Genomic DNA, 23,981 nt, shown 5'->3' on the forward strand with positions numbered 1-23,981 from the left:
CTTGCACTCTGCTCCAAGTAAGTGAACAAAAACGCCTAATTTTATGATTAAAAATTAATGTTCAGGCAGCCCAAGTGGCTCAGTGGTTTAGCACCGCCCTCAGCCCAGGGCGTGATCCTGGAGCCCCGGGATCGAGTCCCACGTCAGGCTCCCTGTGTGGAGCCTGCTTCTCCCTCTGCCTGTGTCTCATGAATAAATAAAAATCTTTTTTAAAAAAGTCAATGTTCAACAGTAGGTTAAATACGTTAGAACAAAGTAGTGGCTAAAAGTATACATGTTCAAAAAGAAATAGTTGATTGTTATGGTGTGTATGGACTGAACTGAAAAGAATGTAAATTTTTATGTCAGTAGAAGGACACTGGAAGAACACACACCCTGCTAACAGGGATTATCTCTGGGTGGTGAAATAGGTGTGGTTCTGCAAACTCCTTACAGGCATTTTCTTTGAGACCAACACACATTGTGCAAATGACACCTTATTGTTGAAACATGAAACTATAGATTATGCAGGAATAGCCAACACTTACTCAGTGCTTAACGATATATGGGCATTATGCCGTTTTGCTCGCAATCATTAGATTCTTAAAAATCCGGCACCTCCTAGGCTTAATCGAGGACGCCGGCCAAAAAGACCCGCTTATTACTTCCCACCTGCAAGAACTGCACAGGCAGGTAAACGGCATTTGCCACGACCAATAGAAGCGATGCCAAAGCCAACATTTTCGCATGGATCTGAGCAATAAATCCTGCGGAGTCGACAGGGGTGCCAGTGTCCCCGCTGCACCGCTCCGAGGCCGGAGACCCGCGCGCAGGTAAGTACTTTGGCTAATTTGCGGGCCGTGGCCGCAGTGTTGTTAAGCCCGAGGAGCGATGCAGGCTCAGTTCCCGGGAGCGCCGCGCTCGCCGCCTCCCCTCGCGGCGAACTCCAGGTGCCCCACGTGGCTCCCACCCCGGCGCCCCTCCGGCGGGCCTGCAGCGCCCCCTGGCCCGAGCCGAGCCCCAGGGCCAGCTCTGCAGCCGCGCCGCGCTCGTCCGGGTGAGCCCAGCCCCAGCCCCAGCCCCAGCCCCAGCCGTCCCCGCACCCCGGACCCCGGACCCCGCCAGCGGCCTCGGGCGGGGGGTGGGGCGGGGCGCCGGATCCCAGGTGCCGCTCCCGGGGTGGGGACGCGCGGCCCCCTGCGGCCCCGCGTGGACGCGCGTTGCGGGCTTTGTTCGGCTTTGTTGGCGCCGCACCTGAGCAGAGCGCACCTGGCGCGCACCTCCTCGCGCGGGGCTCCCGGCCGGCGGCCTCGGCACGGGCCGTGCGGGGGGCCCAGGGGTCCGCGGCGCGGACGGAGCACAGGTAAGGGGCAGGGCTCGGTGCTGTGGGTGGAGGACGGAGCCAGGTACTAAACCCGACCTGCCTGGGACAGCGAGTCTCCTGACCGGGAGGCTGCGGGAGGGGACTCCGCTTTCTAATAAATGCTTTGGGGACGTGCTTCTCAGGGCGTGTGCTGCCGTGAAGGTGACTCCCGTGCGATTTTCTCAGTGCCCCTCCCCCACCCCCAGCGAAGCCTCTGCAAGAAGAGCCCTAGAAGGGCCGTCCAGAGCCACTTGCCCCTGGGCATGGGGAGGCTGGGGGATCTGTACTCCTGGTGATTCCGCATCACGGGGGATCCTCCACCCCCCCCTGCTTCCTGCATTTCTCCTCCTTGGGGCCTGAGCGCTTGGCCACCTGCTGGGAGAGTACACGGAGGGCCCCAGAATTGCACCTTTGAAACTTGCCAGGTGGCATTGATTTAAAAAACTCATGGGTACCCAGGCAGAAAAGGGAGGAGGCACCTTCCTGCCCCTGTGGAATCTGTGGCTCTCCAGCCAAGAGGGGCCTTTCCGTGGGGACACCTGCAGTGTGTTTGGTGTCTTGGAACTGAATAATCGGAACCTGTATGACTTTCACATTATGAGGTTCTCTAATTAAACAATTCCCCCCCCCCACCTTTATATGTTTTATGATTTCAGATGTAAAAATTCAAAGTATGTCTGGCTTCCGTTGTGGCATTATAGTAAGAAATGTGCATTTGTTGAGGAAAGAGTCAAAAAAGAGTAGGAACAAGTCAGAAAAGTCAGAGAGGTACCACTGCAGTTGGCAAAGGCCATGTGAGTGAATTTGTTAAGGGCTGTTGGCTTTCAGCAGCCTACAGCCATTCTCTTCTTGTTGCTGATGGAGGCACAAGGCTCCATGGGCTGTTCTTCACCTAGGATATGGTCCTTAACTCTTCTTTTGTAGAAATCCAACCCAGAACTATCTCTTGATGGTGTAAGAATTTTCCAGACAAGGTCCCCAGACAAATCCTAAGGAAGAGACAAGGGAATTCCTTCATCACACTGTTTGAAAACCACCAGTGACATATTTTTCTTTAAATCTAGTTTTTGGCCTACCATCCAAAGCTTGGAGTAACTGCCCCCTCCCCCCCAGTAGGCTCTGGTCCCCCTCGAAGTGAATCATAGATGCCCATATTCTTACAGGTGAGGAAACAGACCTAGAGAGGGCAAAAGACACCCCAGGAACCCAGACTCCTAGGTTTTTAATGAGCTGTATAAATGGCACAGTCATTAATTGGCAAGTGATGACATTTGGGATAAACTGGTGTAATTAAAGAGCCTTTGTTACTAGTGCCCCCATCTTGTGTATATCTCGCAGAGTATTTTCATTGTGCCCCCAATACCTGACAAGGTGCTGGGCACAGGGCAGATGCTTTATAGTTTTTGTTGAGGAAGTGAAATTCTTATATCGTTGGAAGGGTCAGGAACACTGTGAGATGTTTTAGAGCAGTTGTCCTCAAACTTTTGTGCTTCTGCACTACACAGACTCAGTTTAAGAAGAATTTTCATCAGGAGGAATGCAACAAAATTTTAAATTTTTATCCCAACTTTTAATTTTATCCTACAAGGAATTTATTTTTCCAAATAAACCCCTCCCATAATCCTCAAGGCTCATGTAGGTCTCCCGAGGATGCTGCACGATGGGGAGGGAGGCCTTTCCAGCCCCTGCTGCAGCATCACCCAAGGCCAGCTCTCTGCGACACCTGAATGCACTGGAGGTCCCTTTCTTTAGTTTACCCTTCATTTTGTAGACAGCTCCAGACCTCTTCCGTCCTTATCCACAGGATTACCTGTGGCCCTGCCCTCGATGTGATTACTCTTTTGGATCCTTCATTCCCTTTCCTGATCTGAGTCCCTTCTCTTCTACTGGGTTTCCTTACTCTCCATTTAGGAAACTTTGGCCTCACGCAGGACACTTTTGCATTGTGGTCTCATGTGATCCTGGCATCAACCTTTTCGGGTAAGTAGGATGGATATTGTCACCCCCACTATTGAGGGAAGGAAATTGAAAGACTGAGGTGAAGGAATTTACTGAGAGGCTCGTGTCTGGGCTTTCCAACGCCCTATTGCTCTTTGCACTTCTGTTTACTGCATGCTTCTTGCACAGCCAGGCTGCCCATGTCAGAAGACCTGGGCTGGATTCCAGACTTGTGGTTCACCAGCTCTTCAACCTTGGGTCTCAACTTCTTTGAGACCATTTTCTTATGTATAAAATTAGGAATGATCTTGTCTGCTCTATGGGGTTATAGGTGTTAATCTATTAAATGTCATGACCATTCTTTAACATTGTACATGTAGAAAGGGTTTTATTTTAAAGATTTTATTTTATTTATTTTTAAAGATTTTATTTATTTATTCATGAGAGACACACAGAGAGAGGCAGAGACACAGGCAGAGGGAGAACCAGGCTCCCTGTGGGGAGCCTGATGCAGGACTGGATCCCAGGACCCAGGGATCATGCCCCGAGCCGAAGGCCGACAGTCAACCGCTGAGCCACTCAAGTGTCCCTAGAAAGTGTTTTACCATTAGGAGGGATGTTCACATCCTGTTTCACTGGATCGTTATACAACATGGCCTGAGTTACAGAGTTTGTGAAACTGAGATTCACCCCAGTTGCTAGATGAATGACCCCGAGACCGGGGAAGCTGTTCCTTTTGCAGAGTCACCCAGGTAGTCAAAAGCAGAACTAGTCTGGAATTCTGTCTCTGGCCTTATAGTCCTATGTGCATTCTCTTATACTCCTGCTTCCCAAAATCCAATGAACTTGGGTCTTGTACAGTTTAAATAGGGGGTTTTCAAATATCATCAGAGCAAACATCAGAATCCCTCTTGGCTACAAATGTCTCCCAGCAGGTGTGTCGAGAGTAGGGAGCCCTGAGATTCATGCCCGTCTGACCAGGGAATCCGTGCAGCACATCATTCATCCCTTGGTGCTGGCTTCTGGTTTTCCAACTGTTGGATTCTAATAATTTGTGATTCTTTTAGAGGGAGCATGACTTTTCCTGAGCAGCTTTCAATACGCTCCCTCTGCTCTATCAACCTAGAAACATGTGGTTCGAGTCCCTGGGCCTGAACCAAGTGTTTTGCCAAAAGGCCAAGACAGCTGAGTATTATAGTGAAAGACAGCAGGGGCTTCCTAGCTTGATGCTTTTACCTCTGATTTTAAAGTCTGTCTGTTCAGGTGTTGCCTGTTCTTGTAAAGGGCTCAGATTTCCATCTAACTGATTGAGAGGGGGCTGCCAGAGGCTAATCTAATATTTTGGCGTTGGCATTGCATTTTGTAAGGAGGTGGAGGTGGTTTCCTTTTACACCTCGAACTTATTTCATTTCCAATCATAGAGGAAAAGGCAGGCATTGTCCTGCAAAACTGCCTTCAACTCTTGCCAGTCTGGCTCTTCTTTTTCAAAAGTAGCCTTTTTTTTTTTTTTTTTTTTTTTGCCTTTGTTTCTTCCTGTATTATGGCAAGTGTAATCCCTGTGTTTTGTGGAGCCCTGCAGCCAACCTCACTTACCTTCTGCCCTCAGTGCTGGGGGCTGCTGCGTGGAACCAGAAGAGGGAGGGCAAGGGGGTGAAGAGCTGCTGGGCCCATGTGTGAGGGCCCCAGGAGCCAGGAATAATGTGGGATTAACATGAGTAATATGACAAAAAGGAACAAATGAGGAGTGAGGTGTTTGCAATGGAAAAGGCTTGACAAGGCTTACTTGGGAACTAACGATCTGTTTCTGCCCTAGGTTGCAGACCACTCCTGACTACTGTGTACAAGAATGCAAGGAGTTCTGGAAATCTTTTCACATCGTGTGCTGAGTGTGGGAGTTGCTGGCAGATATTAGCTTGTGGAAAACTGCCAAAGGGCAGATTCAGGTGGCAGATTTTTAATTATGCTCCTGTTCCTCTACTTTAATCTCCCAGAATCAGGAAGGGGATGGGTTGAACAGATCACTGGGAGGCCAGAGGGGAGAATGATCCACTGATGAGCTGTGTAACCTGGGGCAAAACAACTTTTCTGTGCCTCAGTTTTTTCATCTGTAATTTGGGGATAACACTCTTACTGGTTGGCTGCGAATATTAATAGCAAAACTATGCAGCAGTATGGACCCTGGTGTTAGACACATGGTATTTTTACTGCTCACTAGATGGTAGTAGCTGTTGGATTTTTATTATGAAATTCATCCTTAAAAAAAAAGTTTTTAGATGCAAGGTTGTGTTTAGCATGTGGAATTAGTATTGCAAGCAGGTTTTGGTATGGGGGTAGACTGAATGTTTTTAGATGATGGGTGGGAACAGACAGCAAAGAGTGCTATTAATACTTCACCAGCACCAAAGTGGCATTCATTTCATTTATCTTGGCATAAAAAAAGAATGCAGTGAGTGTAGTGAGCACAGAGATTCATCTGGAAGTAGGCGTGCTGGTGTGTAGTTTACCCAGCAAGCACACATCTCACCTACTGTGTGCCAGACAAGCGCAGGCGGCTGGGGCTCCAGCAGAGACCACAATTCAGTCCCTGAGGCTTTTGCCACCTGGCAGACGAGATAAACATATAAGCAGGCAGTTTCAGGGTGGGCTGTGTGAGATGATGGGCCGGCTGTGCTGTGGGCACACGGGAGGGAGGTAGTGCTGAGGTCCCAGAGCCAGCACCATCTGGTCTACACACATGTCAGGGGGCATTTGACTTCTTGCATTGATTTGCAGATTGCCAACATAAATTTTGTTTTAATGAGCAGACACTTAGAAGATTCCGAAAAAAAAAAAAATTCACCTAGGTATGCAGAGGCACATAAGAGCAAGACGGAGTTGCTTTGGTTTGTTTCATAGCAGAGGGAGGGGACGCCGTGTTTCCCGAGTGCCTTACTCTGCATTAGGAACCTATGGTACTTCCTGGCAGCCTGGGGAGGCTGCTAGAATCCTGCTTTTATTAAAAAAAAAAATCAATTGGCCTCAGAGTCCTGCATGTGCCCAGAGTCAGAGCTGTGGCCCCAGAAATCATCCTGAGCCTAAGGACTGGACAGCATTGCACTGTCCCTTGTCCTCAAGCCTTAACCCTGCCAGGAACTTGTCCTTCATCTGTTGTATGTAGTGAGAGGAAAGGAAAGGTGTTTTGGGGGAAAGGGAAGGTCTGTCTTGCTGGCATGTGCTGGGCGGGAAGCTAACAGGAACTGCGTCAGCCACACCACCTGTATCCTCTCTGTCCATCTTTACCTCTGTGAGAGCTCCTGACTCTCTTGCTTTTGTAATATTCACTCTCTACTGGCCACTTAGATTAGGGGAAGATGTGAGCCTCACAGTCATTTGAGGCACAAATACTCTCAGCTGGTTGGGACGTTTGATCTACTTTCAGAAATGTTTGCAATCCAAGAAGCTGAATAGAGTAAGGTCTGACCATCATAGGTCCCCGATGGAGATATTTACAACCAGAGGCCACCTTAGCAGCATCCGGCCCAGCCTCCTTGTGTTGTAAACAAGGCATCCATGTCATCCCATGAGAAGTGGGGTTCCCGGACTCCGGGTGCAGCCTCTCCCTGGCTTAGTCACCGGCAGGTGTGCCTTTTCTGCCTGAATGGAGTTCTGAGCGGGGGCTCAAGGTCCCAGAGCTGACCTCAGAGCCAGAAGTGGCATGGTCCAAGGCAAGCATGCTGGATTAGGAGCTGGAGACCCGAGGTGTGTGACTGTCGGGGACTGCCCCCACCACGTGCACACTGGCACTTGTGTGCCTCTGTGACCCTCCTGTCATCTCTCAGGTGTGTCCAGCTCATTGACTCCGAGCTTCCCCTTCCACACCTTGTCATGACCTTCTCGGTCCCCAGAGCCTGCTTCCTGAGAGAAGGAACGCAGGCCTGAGGGGTCAGTGCTGTCCCTTGAAGCACTGCCCACCGTTTATTCAAATTTCCTGCAATTCCAAGTACGTCTGGCAGTAGCACCTGATAGGAACACGAGCTGGGTCATTTTAAACTTTCTTGCAAGAGAATCTACATTTCTTGGGGAACTTTGATTTCCAAGGCAGCCCTTGCTCCCAGCCTGCTCAGAACCCTCCCAGGGAGGACTCACGTTCTGTTTTGTTGCTGTAGCTGGGAGACGTGTTCTCAATGCCCCAGCAGAGACAGTGGAGTGTGTCTGACAGCAGGATTCATTTTAGTGCAGGGTACGTTAAAGGCACTTTGGTGAGCTACTGAGGATGAGCAGGAAACTCTTAACCTACATTTTGGATAAGTGACGTCAGCCAGTGGAGATGTGGAAGTCCCAAGACCCAAGATACATCAATGAAAACTTGGCACTCCAGCCTAGCCAGCCACATTCTTAGATTCAGGAGAGCCCTGTTTACTTAAGAGGTTACAGGGAGGGACACCTGGGTGACTTAGTGGTTGAGCATCTGCCTTCAGCTCAGGTCGTGATCCCGGGGTCCTAGGATCGAGTCCCACTTCCAGGCTCCCCTTAGGGAGACTGCTTCTCCCTCTGCCTGTGTCTCTGCCTCTCTCTGTGTGTCTCTCATGAATGAATAAATCTTTAAAAAAAAAAAGTTTACAGGGACTTTCTATATATGTACTTATATATTTTTATTTATTTATGATAGTCACGCAGAGAGAGAGAGAGAGAGGCAGAGACATAGGCAGAGGGAGAAGCAGGCTCCATGTACCGGGAGCCCGACATGGGATTTGATCCCGGGTCTCCGGGATCGCGCCCTGGGCCAAAGGCAGGCACTAAACCGCTGCGCCACCCAGGGATCCCTACAGGGACTTTCTGATTTGGGTACATCAGGTAGAAATGAGTTTCTCTGCCCCAGGCTGCCCCCTGAGTATTCCACCCTGTGACCCACCACCTCACCCTCTGCTGTCTTCTCTGGCACCTGGGGGGACCCTGCAGTGTTTCCCTTTCCATGTCTGTGCCTAGGATTTTTCTCTTTGGAATTGTCTCCTGAGTTAGTGTCAGCATGATGTGTTTAACAGAAAAAAACTTCAGTCAGACCTATCTATGGCCTTGCTCTTTCACATCTTTTTTTTTTTTTAACAGGTTTAATGTGGAGAGTGAGATATTGAATGTATTAGATCCCAATAGGCAAATAATAATAATAATAATAATAATAATTTCTAGAACCTATTGTTCAGGTAGTTTCATATTTTTGCCTGCTAAATTGTATTGGGGAAAAAAGTCTAAATTTCATTCTTTGTGATCCTTTCAGTTCTTATACTACTTGCTAGTATACTTGCTAACGTGTAAGAGCATCTGAATTGTACATCATATCTTTGTGGTCAAAAAGATAATGATCCATTTCACAGCTAAAATTAGAATTATATCTCATGTATGTGCTCTTACAGAATCAAAGTTATTGTCTATAGTTCTTATTAAAAGCTCTTACTTTCCACCCCTATCTCCTTCAAAAATTGTTATCAGGCTCCATGGAACTGAATGTTACCTATACTGTAAGCGTTATTAGGCAATAATAATAATAAAAAAAACCTCTTTTGTTGGCTTCCTTAGCCACACTGCTTTTTATAAATAACTTAGAAAGTGTAGGCTTCATCACCTTGCTAGAACGTTTCAGAAAATGAGGACATTGGAAATCAAATCTTCAATCTAACTCCTCATAAGAAATAGAGGCATTGAGAGGGAGAGACTTAAGGTCATGTGGCTGGTCAGGGCCTGGCTGAGGACTCAACCTTGGGCAGAGCATAGCTTTCTGGAGTCTATGAAGGACCTGCAGGGGTTGTGTGTGTGAGGGGCTGGGGGGCGGGGAGCGGTTAGGTGTCTAGGGAAGATGTTAGACTGTCCTTTGAAAGCAAAATCATTGGAGTAAAGTCTCCCATGACTTTTAAGGAGTTTGGGTCTTTTCCTGGCTAATATAGTTTTTGTGGCAAGGAGGAGCCTGTAGGATCATCTTTGTGCCCTGGGAAAGGCTGAGTAGCTGTCCTTTTATTTGGGGGTGACTTGGGGTGAACAGAGCTAATTGCTGATGCTTTTTTCCTGCCCTGTAGTTGTACCAACATGCCCTCTGTCCCATGGTTGGAAGTTCTCTTCATTTTCCTGTTTTCTGGAGGTAAGTTTTTTTGGTCAGGGGTAAGGCGTTGTGGCATTTGGTTTGCTTTACATTCTGTTGATTTTAACTTCTAGAGGTCTCTCAAATACATCTGCAACTCCCTACTCCATGGCCACCTGCCTAGTGTGGCCCCATTGTCTCATGATTGGATCACTGCAGTAGTCTCCTGATTGATCTCCCTACATCCACCTGGTTTCACTCCAGCCCATTGTCCACAGAACAGTCCTTTCAAAATGCAAATCTGGGGTGCTTCAGGATGGCTCAGTTGATTAGACATCTGACTCTTGATTTTGGCTCCAGTTATCTCAGGGTCATGAGATCAAGCCCCACGTTTGACTCTGCACTCCAGAGTCTGCTGGAGATACTCTCCCTCTGCCCCCGCCCCCTTTCACTCTCTTTCTCTAAAATAAAAAATCTTTTAAAAAAACAAAAATGAAAAAAACCAAAAGGCAAATCTGATCATATCAGGACCCCTCTCCACTCCTACTAGCCCTTGCCTAAATTTTTTTTTTTTTTTTTTTTTTTTTTTTAGTTTATTTGAGAGTCACAGAGAGAGCAGGAGGGGGGAGGCTCAGAGGGAAAGGAGAAGCAGGCTTGCTGCTGATCAGGGAACCTGATGTGGGCTTGATCCCAAGACTCCAGGATCATGACCTGAGCTGAAGGCAGATGCTTAACGGACTGAGCCACCCAGGCTCCCCTTGCTTAAAATTTTTAAATGTCATCTACTGCTCTTAAGAGACCTTGCTTGATCTGACCCCATACCACCTTGAGTGCCCTCTGGTACCCTCTCCCTCTGCACCACAGCCCACATTCCTCCTAATCCTGCCAAGTTGCCATGCTCCCTTCCTGCCTAGGGGTTTTCAGTAGGTTACCCCTCTGCCTGGATCACCCCCTCACCCAACACTGCCACCTGGTAAACTACTTCAGCACCCAGTACAGCTCCTCCAGGTTCCCCAGGTCAGGTCAGGTCCCTTAATACCTATAGCCCGAGCACCTCTGCTCTGTAACACTTAACACAGGAGTTTACTTCTGTGTGAATTTTTAAAAACTTAGTATCCATCTTCTGTACCAGATATAAGCTCCATGAGAAAGAGATTTTGCATATTGTTTATGTGCTGCTATATAATCTTGGCACCTAGCATTGGGCCTGGTGCATAGAAGTGCTCCAGAAGTGGATTAATGAATGAATAATGGAGCAGATCAACTTTGTCTTTACTCCCCTCCCAAGTTCTAGCCTTGTTAAAATGAGGTGGTAAGAAGGAATCAGGATGTCTCGCAGGTTGTCCTACAAGTAAGAACAAGTGGACAGCCTATCTGGCCATCTGAGTCTGGCTCAGGATTCTCTTGTGATCTGTGAGACTCTCTGCTATGTTGAATCTGTCAACACCTGCCTGTTCCCTGGAGTCTGGGGACATGAGAGAGGCTGAGAAGGTGGGTGGTTGTTCAACTCACCCAACCCCCTCTCTAAGCCATGTGGATAGATGGAATAATATAGTAGCTTCTGGGTTAGGGGCCTGGGGCAATGAGATATGTTTGGGGACAGGACCTGAATGAGGTCCTTGAGGCTCAGGCACAGTCCAGGTTCCGCTGTAGTTCATTGCAGAACTTTACCTCCTGTAGCCCTATTCAGTTTGCAGAGCACTTGATATGACCATCCCTGGGCTGTACAGATGAGGTGGGGGGTGGCCCAGTGATGCCTGTGACTTGCTCAGAGTCACACAGCTATTGGTAGCAGAGCTGGGACAAACACCTGTCTCGGCTTCTGAGCTGGCCTCACCACTGTGGGTTCCTCTGCGGGGAGGAGAAGGTGCAGGAATCATCTGACTCTGCTCTCTCACCTGTAAAGTGAAAGGGTTTGACCAGACTAGTGATTCTCAGTCCTACCCACTCCTTAGCACCCACCCCTCCCCGCAGGAGATTAAAGTTCTGGCGCCCAGGTAGATGGCCTCCAGAGGCTGAGCTGCTTTGGTTAGAAGAGGAAGCAAGTCACCCAGTCATCAGCTCCCTATTCCAGGGGCAAGCTCTGCAGAGTCCTGAGGTAACTTCACAGGAGAGCAGTGGGGACGTCACCCAAGGCACAAGCAGGGCTCATCTGAAGCCTAGCACCTGCCGTAACAGCTGAGCACACAGCACAGCACACATTAGCTGGGTAACCTCTTCAGTGAGTGGTCTCTGGTCTCAGGGCTCCTTTTCCTTCCTCTCAGGGGGGAGGCTGCTGGCTGGTCTTCAGCTGGGAAATTTGCTGATAAGACTTTTAAAAAGCAGGGCAGCCCTGGTGGCACAGCGGTTTAGCACCGCCTGCAGCCCAGGGCGTGATCCTGGAGACCCTGGATCGAGTCCCACGTCAGGTTCTCTGTATGATGCCTGCTTCTCCCTCTGCCTGTGTCTCTGCCTCTCTCTCTCTGTCTCTATGAATAAATAAATAAAATCTTTTAAAAAAAAAAGTAAGTTTTAATAAAAAAAAAAGACTTTTAAAAAGGAACAGTGTTTTTCTGTTCTTTGGAGGGTCTTGGAGGTTCCTTGGCTCCTGGAACCTTTGCAGTAATTCGTGGACTTCTTTGGGAAGCCTTAGTATGCTTGTTTTGCATGGAGAGCTGGGCTAGGCTTTGCAGAGGATGGATGGAAGTGTTCCTGCCTTGGGCACTTCTAGGGCACCTGGGCCTATACAGGAGGGGGCCCGAGGGGCCTGGTGGGTGGCTCAAGTCAGCAAGATCTTACTGCTCTCTGAGTGGAATGAAGCAGCGCTTCTGTTTTCTGGAAGACCAATTTGCTGAATTATTGAGTGAATTTTCTGGTTTTGAAGTGTTGCCCAGCCTCTGTCCCAACATCTGCCATTTTTTAATGCAAATGGGATAATTTTTTTCTCCCTGCAATTCAGTCTACTGTCTTTATGTGTAGTTTGTCTTGTTTCTGCCTCTGGTGGCAAAACCACAGTGGCCAACTCTCCCAGACCTCATGAAAGATATTGGTCTGACAGCTCTTGTCTGTGGGGCTAATTACTGGTTCAGCATTCTGGCCAAGAACCATCCTCTGTGAGTCAAGGTTGAGGCAGGGGCATCAGGTGAGCAAAAACCATCCACTTGAAGGTGAGGTGGGGAGAACTGGGAACTACTTTAAGTTTGCCCCAGGGAGTGGTGAATGGAGAGGAGCCATAAAAGATAGGGCTGGGGCCAGCCCTGGGGGTGGCTGATGCAGGGAGGAGTACTGCAAAGCAAGAGGCATCCCCATCCCAGACCTTGGCTTTTTCTTTGGTTTCTCCCTCCTTATAACTTCCCTGGCAGGCAGTCATAAATCCCCTTGGGCCCAATGGCGCCTGCTTGGTGCGATTCCCCACCGCGAGTCCCCTCTCCCCCTGGCCCTAGCAGTTTCCCATGCTCATATTCCTTCATCTGCCCCTGCCTGGCCTGCTCCCCTGCTCTGCCCCCTTCACTTTATTTCCTCAGTGCTTACCCACCACACATTGGCATTTAGAAAGCAGCTGCACGTGGACTTCTGCTACTAGACCTCAACCATGTGTACTTGGCTTTTCAAAATAGCCCTCAAGGTGACACTCTCATGGCCTTCAGGACTTCCATCATGATTGGCTCACCTTCAGCAATCCTGGGGCTTCCTTGGCATGTCACCCCAGCTCCCAGACTTTATTTTTTAAATATACCATCATTATAATTTTACTGGACATCAGTCATATAAAAGAATGAAAGACACGTTCACTAACTTCCTACCCCAAAACTTCTTAGCCTGGTTCATATTAATTACACTGAACACATTTATCAACATTTATATGTAGCCCTGTCTCTCTGGATATTTGTTATCTCCAGCATTCCTCCATCACAAGTAAACCTGAGAGGAGAGTCCCGATATACCTTTTCCCTTCTCTATGATTGGTTTTCCTTTGAATCCCTTTCCAGGTATGATACTACAGGGGCACAGGCTGTAAGCAGCTTGATGACTCTTAATTCGTTCGGTCAGACTGTTTTCTAAAAGGATTGCACCAGTTTTCAGTGCCACCACTGGGAAAGCTTTTCCTGATTTGATCTTTCCCCAATTACATTTGAATTTAGAAGACGATCATTTAAATTTCACAGTTACAAGGGTATCTCATTGTTTGGGTTCAGATATTTTCTCCTGTGCTTGTCTATGAACTGTATGTTTATATCCAAGGTTAATTTTTATGACAATGTGTCTGCCAGAGGGGCACCCGATTATTATGCCTAGCCAGGGGCAAAACTCATCAGAATCACAGGCTCTATGTATTCCCCTCTATGAATATTCTGAATTTTTTGCTTCAAAATACCCAACTTTAAATACAAAGGTACCTGATAGAAGTGAAGTAATTGGAGCGTTTTCTTTATGCTATCCTATCTGGTAATTTTTGAGGGACAACATCATTAAATTCCTCCACATTCCAGTTTTCTCTTTTACTACCTGTTGGTTCTGGTCACATGATGTGGACTAAGACTTTGTCATGATTGCTTCTGGTGTTTTCTCTCGTAGTACACCCATCTCATCCTCTTCAGGAAGTCCACGTAAGCAGGGAGACCATTGGGAAGATTTCAGCTGCCAGCAAAAGTAAGGCCATGTGTTATTCAACTGCCTAGACTCCCATGTTCACCTCTGCATGATGGACCCAAAGGAAACCATGTTATTCCAGAATGTTCTTGCCCCATTCCTATCTTCCTTTCACGCTGTGGCAGAGTCATTTTCCCCAAACAGGCCTGACCCAGGTCTCCATCCTGGATGAAAACCTTTGGTAAATCCTTGTTCCTAAATTTCTCAGTCTTGCTTGGGAGTCCTCTGCTATGTGACCACCATCCCCCCAACCAGCCTCATCTCCCACCATGTTTCTTCCTCTTCCACCCTTTTCAGCATCTACCCCGTGTGCTCAAGCCACGCTAACCTGTTCCCAAAGACCCTGTATGTCCCTTCCTTGTCTCTCTGGTGAAATCTCCCTCAGTTGCTGCCTTTTGGGTGGTGCCTTCTTGCTGGTGCTACTCTGACTTCCACTCTCCATCAGGTGAGGTGATGGTTGTGGATTCTGGAGCTGGACAGCCTGGGTTTGCTTCCCAGTTCCATCACTTACTGGTACTTTGGCCTTAGGGAGGTTAGTGAATTGCCCTGTGTCCTTTCCTCATCTGTCCACAGGGAATAAAAACCATACATCTATTTAGGAGAGGGGTGGGGAGCTAGGGAGCTGATAGCTTAAGGGTATAGGATTTCTTTTTGAGGTGATGGACAATGTTCTAAATCCTGTGTCAAGGATGGACTGTATCTGTAAATGTACTAAAAGTCTCTGAATTATATATTTTATTTTATTATTTTTTGTTTATCTTTTGAGAGAGAATACATGCACAAATTGGGAAGGGGCAGAAGGAGAGGGAGAGAGAAAATCCCAAGCAGGCTCCACACTCAGCACGGGGCCCAGCACAGGGCTCAATTTCACAACCCTGTGATTATGACTGGAGCTGAAATAAAGATGTTTAACCAACTAAGCCACCCAGGTGCCCCCTGTATTATATACTTTAAATAGATGGATTTTATAGTATGTGAATAGTATCTCAATAAACCTGTTAAAAAATTTTTTTAAATAGCCATTTACTTAGGGTGGTCATAAGAGTTTTTTTTTTTTTTTAAGATTATATGGGAAGAGGAAACAGGTTTCTAGGAAAGCAAGTGGGTGTTTATTTATTTATTTATTTATTTATGATAGTCACAGAGAGAGAGAGAGAGAGAGAGAGAGAGAGAGAGGCAGAGGGAGAAGCAGGCTTCATGCACCAGGAGCCCGATGTGGGATTCGATCCCGGGTCTCCAGGATCACACCCTGGGCCAAAGGTAGGCCCTAAACCGCTGCGCCACCCAGGGATCCCTATAAGAGTTAAATGAGAATATATAAAGTACTAGAGGCAGTGCATGGCATGTTGGGAAGACACCGTCAATGCTGTCCTCACTTGAACTCTGGGGTAATGCCACCTTCCGTACCAGGGTATCTGGCTGTATCCGGGACTCAATTGTGGCCCCTAAGGGCTGGGACCAAGGCTCTTCAGTATCCCTCACTTGTCCAGAAGCCCCTCCTCTCATCTGGCTCAATTAGTATTGTTGAATTAGACTCTTCTAAGTATTACAAAGACTTCCACACAAGCATTGTATGAATTGTGCTTTTTTTTGGGGGGGGGGTAGGGGGCGGGGATTGGGGGAAGCACACTTCCTGCCGCAGAGGAGGGCAGCCTCTGGCTGGGGCCTTCTCCTGTGTTAGTTTTGCCCATGTGCCCCAAGGAGCAGCAGCCTGATCCACCCCAAGGTTGTTTCTGCCTCCACGCTGCTTCAGGAGGGAGACCCTCCTGGGACCAGGGGGCAGGGAAGCGTTGTCCCCCGCTGTATTCTTCTCTTTCCTAGTGATGCAGTGCTCAGCTGCAGTGGACGTCCTGTTTCTGATAGACAGCTCGCACAGTGTGGGGAAGGGGAGCTTTGAAAGGTCTAAGCACTTTGCCATCATGGTCTGTGACGCTCTGGACATCAACCCTGAGAAGGTGAGTGCAAGTCTTGTCATCTTTGTATTAAGGCATTGTTGGTTGCAAGTGACAGAAATCCAGTTCTAAGCAGAAGAGGACATTTACGGGGTGCCTGTGCTGCTCTGTGGGTTGGGCATCCAACTCTTGATTTCCACCTGGGTCGTGGTCTCAGGGTCTAGGATCGAGCCCTGCCTGGGAAGCTGGGAATTCTTCCTCTCCCTCTGCCCCTTCCCTGGCTCACACATGACCCCACTCTCTCTCTGTCTCTGAAATAAATAAATAAAATAAATAAATAAATAAATAAATAAATAAATAAATGTATGTATGTATGTATGTATGTATGTATGTATGTATGTTTAAAAAAAAATAGAAGAGGACAGTCACTGGCTTGTGGAATGGGAAGACCAGGGGATGGGTCTCAGTTCCAAGCCTGTAGGAGCCAAGGACTTATTCCATCTCTTTTTTCTCCTCAATTTTGTATTCCTTGATTGGCTTCTTTCCCAAGCAGGTTTTCCTTACATAGCACATTTGCCCTGTACTACCCTACAAGCTAATGATCCCAGTAAAAAGAAAGTGGATTTCTTTCCCTGCCCAGGTGATAGAAGGTTCCAGGGAGGGCTCTCACTGGGCAGGCATAGGTCACATGACAACCCCTTACAGTCAGAAGGGAAAGGTTATCTGGCCACCTGTGAGTCATGGGCTGAGCCACTTTCTGGGCTCCCCACTAGAAAGACAGGTGTTTGTCGAACTGTCAGAAACAGCATGGTGACAAAAACTACCTCAGAAGAGGAGAGTCTCAATGTGAAGTGCAGTTCCTACCCTGTACGTTCACTTGAGAGGAACTACCCCTCCCTGAGTGAATCCAGCTAGTTTTTTTCATTTCTTATTCTTCCTGGCTCTGGATAGCTGCTCTTACATAGCTGCAGAATGTGCTGGGCATGGCCCTTGCTGCTGAAAGGGGTAGCTTGGGACAAGCCAATAAAAAAATTGGGCAACAAACACAGTTTCTAGACATTGAAACACAAATGGCCTTTAGATATCTGAAAAGATGGCCATCCTCCCTCACTGTAACAGCAGATTTCCCACCAAAATACCATTTTCACTTCCTGGGTTAGCAAAGTTCCGGTTTGTGACACACCCCGTTGGCAGATGTGTAGAAAAGCAGGTACGCACTGATGGTGGGGGTGTATGTAACCTGGTGCAACCTCTAGGAAGGGACTCGAACAGTATCTGTCAGAATTAGAAAGGCCTGGATGCTGTGACTCAGGAATTCTACCCTAAGGAATCTATTCTGCAGATACTCCGATAGATGCAAAATAACTCACACACAGAGTTGTTCCTTGCAGTGTTGTTTACCATCGTAAAAGATTCCAGGTTATCCAAACACCCATTCATAGGGAGAGGTGATTTCGTTATGGTGCACTCATAAGAGAAACACTGGGCAGCTGGATGAAGTGGATGGGGAAGCTCTCTTAGATGGAAAGGCCCCAACCCAGATGAGAATTAAAAAGTAAGGTGCAAGTGGTATGTGTAAAGTTTTACTTTTTTATGAAAAAGAAAGGGAGGTAAATAGAATATTTTTGTACTTGGAGAAGTAAAGAGGTTAAGAGTATGGGCACCTGGGTGGCTCAGTGGTTGAGCATCAGCCTTTGACTCAGGGCGTGATCTCGGTCCCAGGTTGTGGTCCTGGGACAGAGTCCTACAACAAGTTCCCTGAGGGGACCCTGCTTCTCCCTCTGCCTATGTCTCTCCCTCTGTCTCTGTGTGTCTCATGAAGAAATAAATAAGATCTTAAAAAAAAAAAAAGGCTAAGACCAGTGGTTTGCTGTTTATAGGAAGGGTGGGAACTGAATGAACAGTGGGATGCAAATCCAGGAGGGAGATTCATCCATTTTATATATTTTTATACTTGATGGGTTTTGAACCATGTGAACCTACTCAAAAATCAAAATTTAAGAAGGGCATTTTGGTCTGAAAAGCCATACTTAAACTTGAATTAAAGCCTGCTTGTGAACAGGTTGCAAAAGGAAGTGGTTTTCCAAGATGACATTCCTGGGTTAATCCCAGAAAAACCTCTAGGATTTAAGAGCAAGAGTGGCTTTAAATGAAAGCCAGTTTTCTCCAGAATAGCAGGTAATTTGGGGAGAGTGAGCACATTGTTTTGGACCACAGGCAGTCTGGAATGGCCATCTGAAGACACCGTAGCAGATTCCATTCTGTCTAGGCATGAGCAGCCCGGAAGTTCCAATCATGAAGTCAGCCCATCGCAGGTCCCTAAAGGGCCAGGGCCAAGGACTGCTGAGATCCACCTTCTGCACAGGGTCCTGCTTTTATTTTATTTTTATTTTTTAAGATTTAATTTATTTATTCATGGGAGATGTGGAGAGAGGCAGACATAGGCAGAGGAAGAAGCAGGCTCTTTGGAGGAAGCCTGATATGTGGTACTTGATCCCAGGACCCCGGGATCATGCCCTGAGCCAAAGGCAGACGTTCAACCACTGAGCCACCCAGACATCCCAGGGTCCTGCTTTTAAAAGGAAATGATTCCCCCAGAAAGTTTCATCAGTTATTTGTGGAGGAGGGCCCTTAAAATAAAACATCTTGTTGATGTTGGTGCTGATGTCATGTGTCCTTGAAATGTGTGGCCTAGAGGCCCAGGAAGATGGTAGGTTGAGAGATAAGAGCTGTATGGATTATTGGTGAAATACTTCACAGATAAAGAAACAGGCTCAGAGAGGCTAAGTAACTGCCTGGGGTCACACAGTAATCATAGGGAACAGCAGAGTAGAAGAACGGGGGCTCTTGAGTTGGAGCTCAGGACTTGCTCCATTAGGTCATTTGTCCCTCCCAGTGAGTAGCCCCTGGGTCAGGATGAGGTGACATTTAGAATTCACACCCTATCACATGGCAAATGGTGGCATTGTGTGTGTGTGTGTGTGTGTGTGTGTGTGTGTGTGTATAAGGGGTGGGTGATTACCAAAGGGTAAGAAAACCACCACAGAAAACTTCATGGCTGGCACTATTGGTTTGTGCCAACCATTGCTGGTGTAGTTGTGTCAACCACACGTCCCCAAAGTTCAGGGAATTAAAACTCAGTGTTGCCAGACTACATCTAAAATGTGCCATTATATTCTAGAAGCTGAGTTTTAGGTTAGATACTGGCAAACCAGAAGGTACCCACCACCAGGAGCCAGGACAGTGAGAGCCATGGAAACCTCCATACGTGAGGGCAGCTGATGATCGTGTTCAGGTGAAAAGGGGTGCAGAGTGGCTCTATTTCATTCAGATAGAATCTGGGTGTTCAGAGAGTTACATTTGAGCTTGACCTGAGACAAACTTTCTCACAGCAAGACTCACCGAGCAAAGGCGTTGGGGGCTCTGTTTGAGTGAGCAAGTGAGCACCCGGACCTCGAGCCGCTCAGACTTGCTGGAACGCTAACAAAGGGTGTTTGCATGAGAGCTCTTTCAGATGGTTCCATCCGATTTGTGCTTCAGGGTTTATGCTTTTGCTGCTGCATTTCTGTGACTACTTCTACCCCCATGTGCAAGGGATTTGATTTGCACCTTATTTTGCTTTCTAAAACTTTAGTTTTCCAGTTGCTGTAAATTAAGGCTTGTTATGGATGCTGTGTTGTTGAGGTGGATTGGAGGTGTTTGAGGTCTTCCTCCCAACAATTAAAAGCTGAGAAGTTTGCTTCCTGGCTCTAATACAGGGTTGCAGCAGAGCAATTACAGTGCGGTAAGAAATCTGGGCAGGCTCGCTCCTGAGCATACAGTAAACCAAAGATAAAAGGCAACTATTTTGCTCCCAAACCACTAATTAAATTAAGTGCCTTAACCACTGACTCAAGCTATTTCCATCTTGTTTTGAAGTTGTATCCTTCCTGTTTAATTCAAGTAAATACACCCAGCTGCTGGTCTCAAGGGAGTTGTTTATTTTTTTTTTAACTAAGTAATCCATTACATGATTCAACTAAAACACATTCAATGCCTAGTGTTGCTCCTACACGTGTTTTTCCATCTACCCTGTTTCCCTACCTGCTTTTTTAAAAAAAAAAAAAAAAAAAGATTCAATTATTTCTTTGAGAGAGAGAGTGCATGAGTGGTGACGAGGGGCAGAGAGAGAACATCTCAAGTAGATTCCATGGTAAGCACAGAGCCCAACTCTGGGCTCAATTGCACAACCCTGAGATCACGACTTGATCTGAAACCAAGAGTTAGACATGTAACCGACTGCACCACTCAGGCACCCTATCCCTATTTGCCTTCCTGAGCATCCTTCTGCAACTGCTACACGCAAACACAAGAAGTATGAAGCATATCATGCTATATGCACTGTTCTGTCCCTCACCTTTTTCTCTTCACATTATCTTGGAAGTCTTTCCATATCTATGTATATAGGTAACATAGGCATTAATGTAGATCTGTATCATTTTTTACAGCTTATTAACATTTTATCTTAAGGATTTACTGAGGTTTAATTAACCAATCCCCTATTGATGGACATTTGATATTACAAATGTACTGTGAGCTTGTAAACCCATTATCTCATATATATGGAAGTATATCTGTAGGAAAAATTCCCTGTAGCCCTATGCGATTGTAACTATCAATAAATATTGAAAAATTGCTCTCCATGGATAGTTACATTTAGGTTTTTGCCAGCAATGTTTGAGAACTTGCTAGTTGCCCCTGCAAACATTGTGTTTAGCTTTTAGCTACATTTGTCTGGGGTACAGTTAAGCATCTTTTCTCATAATAAAGAGTCATTTATATTTCCTGTGTGACCACTGTTCATATCCTTTGCCCATTTTTCTGTTGTGCTGTTGGTCTTCTACACATCAATTCCTAGACACTCTTTATATATAAGGAAAACTAAACCTGTGCCTCTGACTTGAGTTGCCAACAACTTTTCCATTTGTCTTCATTTTTGGTGGCATTATGGTATGTTTTCCTTGCAGAACTTTCCTTTATGTAGTCAGATTTATCAACCTTGTCCTTTATGGCTTCTGGATTTCAAGGCATAATGAGATCTTTATCCACTTTAAAGTTAGGAAGAAATTGTCTCAAGTTTTCTTCTAGAACTTCCACAATTACATTTTTTCTCGTGTAAATCTTGAATCCAGTTGTCATTGATCCTCTATTCTTTTGTAGGTGGCTGTTCAGTTGTCCCAATATCACTTACTAACCAGACCATCTTTTCCCCCACTAGTTAGAGATGCTACGTTGATCATAAGCTAACTTGGAGGGAGATTTCAAAAGGGTTGTTCCTCAGAATCTCCTGAGCTTCTCTTCTGCTCTGTTTTCCAATGTCCCACACATGCCCCACTAAGACTTAAATTTCCTCCTATTGAAGATGCTCACCAGCTTATCCTCAGAACTTCCTGTTAAAGCAAGGTCTGTTGGGCCATCCTCATTGGGAGCAGATGCAGCTGGCAGGGGGCTGAGTGCTTTGATGGGTCTCTGAAGCCTGTTCAGGGATCAGCAGTGGAGGAATTCAAGTAGTAGGTAAAAGACAGCCTCATTGTTTAATTATGAATCACTTGACCTATTTGCAATCTTGGCCAGAATTGGGGTTGGTTAAGAGCACAGTTGCCAAGAATGCAGTTTCTCCAGGGGTTCTGGAGAACCAATGATTGGGTCCAGGGTGTGGGCCCTTAAGAGGAGGCCTATATGTGTAGAGCTTTTTCTGTTTGAGTCAGACTAGTGTCCTAACTGCCCAGAAAGTGACTTTGTTCAGTTTCCCTTCTCCAGTTTTGGAGGGCATTAGATTTTCTCATATGGCCTCTTGAATGAGGATGCAAAGTCTGTTTGGAATCACTCGTGGCTCTGACCCTTTCCCCTGTGGAGGGACTTCAGCTCCAGCGTTGCTTGTGACAAGTTAAGATGTTGATTGTCCTCCAGCATGACTCTGGTCTGGAGAGCTGGCCTTTCCCCAGCTGGCAGGAGCAGACCCGGAAGAGCTGCCCCAGCCCAGCCAAGGATGTACATGTGGTGCCTGTGGTCAGTGGTGAGCCGCCAGTGAAGGAGGCTGTGGTTCACTTTGGCGGCACCGCTGGTTGGGTCGGCAGCATTCTGCTGAAGGCCCGTGCTGGCTAAGAAGGCAAGCTGTGTAACTGAGGCTTAGTGAGGCACGAAGGCCAGTGGCCCAGTTCTCCTCCTCATGAGCCCTGGGCCAGATCTGTGTCCTCTCTCCATTTTAGTTTCTCCAGCAGTCAAGTGAGTGTCGATGGCACCTCTGTGGGTTAAATGAAATAAGGTGTGAGATTGCTTAAAACAGTGCTTGTACCTGGGAGGCCTTTGGAAGTGTGACCAGAGACCCTGCCCTAAAGAGGCCCACAACCTAGCCGGGAGAGCGGCCAGAGTGTGTAGGTTGAGAAGTTTGAATTGGTGGTTGTCAGTACAGCACATAGGCAGATTCACCATTTCCTTCCAGAGGCTCCTCTTGATCTTTGGAACCTTCTTTTAGGGACGCTGGAGAAAGCCTTGGCACTGGTATTTGTTGAGTGGGCATCAGGGGGCGGGGAGGGTGGTCAGGGTCATTAACCTTTCTTCACCCTTGTTTTCCCTTAAGCATGTTTGTGACTTGGCCTTGCTCTCAGACCCCTGGGCCCTCTGTCTCCTACTACAGGTCAGAGTGGGGGCGATCCAGTTCAGTTCTGCTCCGCATCTGGAATTCCCCTTGGATTCATTTTCATCCCAACAGGAAGTGAAGGCAAAAATCAAGAGGATGGTTTTCAAGTATGTATGATCAGATACCACCACGGTTAGGATGAAGCCAGCTGCTCTTAACATCGCTCCCTGGAAGGGTGTGACTGGCCTGAGAGAGGGCTGTGGTTTGGCCTCCAGAACCCCAGCTGTGCACCCCAGAGTAATGAGAATTCCCTTCCCAAGAGTGCTCCTTATTATTACATAACAGTGTCCCAGATGGGAACTTACATGCAAGTTAAAAAGGAAAGTATTTCTGTTACTATTGTGTGGAGTTGTCAATTAACCAGGGACAGAGTGCTAGTGAAGGTCAAGACCGGTCCAGAGCATGAGGTGGTAGGAACAATGCTGGCTCTTTCTCCCGATTCTTTCCCTGGTGACCGCTGCAGCTAGGACAGCTCACCATACCTCTTGGAGCTGCGTTTCTGTCTTCTAGAAAGAGTAAGTGTCCCTCTGTTTTTAAGAATGCTTTAAAAATTATGAATAGCTACTTATGTGCTCATACACATACACACTCTATAAATTATGTATTAGTAGGGTCATAATTTTATTCACATTACAAATCAGCTGATGTGTGTGTATGCAAATATGTATATGAATATACACATATTTTGTGTATACATTATATATGTGTGTAGAATACACATGTCTATATGCATATGAAAGTGTGTTATATACACATGCTTCACACACACATGTCAAACCATACACAGAAGAATACCGTTCTTTGCCATCTGATCTCTGGATACTCTCTGGTGTCTGCTGCCCCTTTGTGCTGAAGTCCCACTGCTATCTGTGGTGCCAGCCACCAACTCCAGTGGCAAAGGCCCTGGGCTCTGTGGCCCTTTTCCCCATCACGAGCTTCTCTATGCCTGCCAGTGCCCTCAACAGGCCTGCATCCCCACACTGGGCACCCCCAGTGACTTCATCTCAGGCTATTTCCCCCAGCCAAGCGGTGCCCTGAACAAAATGAGAGACAAGTCAGATACAAGAAAATACAAAGAAGAAAAAAGCACATTGAAATGTTTGTTAGAAACAACATCAGTGTATCCTGGCCTCTCCTAGTTCCCTGGAGCCTTCTACCCTTGAGGCTATATGGTTTCCTATAGAGACACAGTCTTGGGCTCCAGTACCCTATAAAAAGGGCAGCCCTTGTAAAAGTTAGATCTTTGGCCAGAAGGTCTGGGTCAGAGAAGCCTAGGGAGTGTGTCAAAACTGCAGATGCCTTCGTTCCCTCTCAGACCTACTGATTCCATCTCTGGGCTGAGGATACTTAGATACAAGATACTTAGGATCTGAACTTTTAAAAGGTCTCTCCCACTGCCTGTGTGCCCTCTGATTCTTATGCAAGTTAACGTTTTAGAAACACCTTTATTAA

The 23,981-nt window shown here is 47.0% G+C and overlaps 1 protein-coding gene across 6 annotated transcripts in view; it reads left to right on the top strand.

Moving 5' to 3' along the window:
- Positions 1–589: 589 nt before the first annotated feature.
- The window catches only part of VWA2 (von Willebrand factor A domain containing 2), a 47,444-nt gene continuing 24,052 nt past the window's right edge, over positions 590–23,981 (top strand). For 2 of the 6 annotated variants that reach the window (XM_055300524.1, XM_055300519.1), the window contains exons 1-7: positions 1,048–1,342; positions 3,254–3,322; positions 5,094–5,223; positions 9,328–9,389; positions 13,884–13,958; positions 15,780–15,913; positions 22,527–22,636. In XM_055300524.1, coding sequence (XP_055156499.1) covers positions 9,338–9,389; positions 13,884–13,958; positions 15,780–15,913; positions 22,527–22,636 — 371 coding nt within the window. In that variant the 5' untranslated portion in view covers positions 1,048–1,342; positions 3,254–3,322; positions 5,094–5,223; positions 9,328–9,337. The other 4 variants (XM_055300520.1, XM_055300521.1, XM_055300523.1 and 1 more) reach the window with 4 other exon arrangements.

This window comes from Nyctereutes procyonoides, unplaced genomic scaffold (assembly GCF_905146905.1).
Source record: "Nyctereutes procyonoides isolate TBG_1078 unplaced genomic scaffold, NYPRO_anot_genome, whole genome shotgun sequence".
Classification (NCBI taxonomy): Eukaryota; Metazoa; Chordata; class Mammalia; order Carnivora; family Canidae; genus Nyctereutes; species Nyctereutes procyonoides.